The sequence below is a fragment of the Merops nubicus genome, unplaced genomic scaffold (assembly GCF_000691845.1).
Source record: "Merops nubicus isolate BGI_N331 unplaced genomic scaffold, ASM69184v1 scaffold45829, whole genome shotgun sequence".
Lineage (NCBI taxonomy): Eukaryota > Metazoa > Chordata > Aves > Coraciiformes > Meropidae > Merops > Merops nubicus.
Genome location: NW_008632559.1, coordinates 5,834 through 6,042, shown reverse-complemented (window position 1 = coordinate 6,042; position 209 = coordinate 5,834). Strand labels below are relative to the sequence as shown.

The window sequence follows — 209 nt, the reverse complement described above, 5'->3', positions numbered from 1 at the left end:
CGGGGATGGCCGCGCCCGCCGGCTCCTCCTGCTCTCCGCCCTGGACGCCGCAGTCTTTTTGGCCTTGGCCGCCGCCTCCTCGGGCTCCTTGTCGACGTAGATGAAGGTGTACTGCTCTATCCTCTCCTCACGAGTCATCTTCAGCGCCTTCTCGGCGTGGGCAATGCCGATATCCCACTGAGCACGCTCCCTCTGCGGCCTCGGCTTTT

General features: G+C 65.1%; 1 protein-coding gene across 1 annotated transcript in view; it reads right to left on the bottom strand.

The window, feature by feature from the left end:
* Nucleotides 1–15: 15 nt before the first annotated feature.
* LOC103780277 (histone-lysine N-methyltransferase NSD3-like) overlaps nt 16–209 on the bottom strand; it is a gene marked incomplete at both ends in the record, with an annotated part of 6,024 nt that continues 5,830 nt past the window's right edge. Inside the window, 1 exon segment of the mRNA XM_008947940.1 lies at nt 16–204. Coding sequence (XP_008946188.1) covers nt 16–204 — 189 coding nt within the window.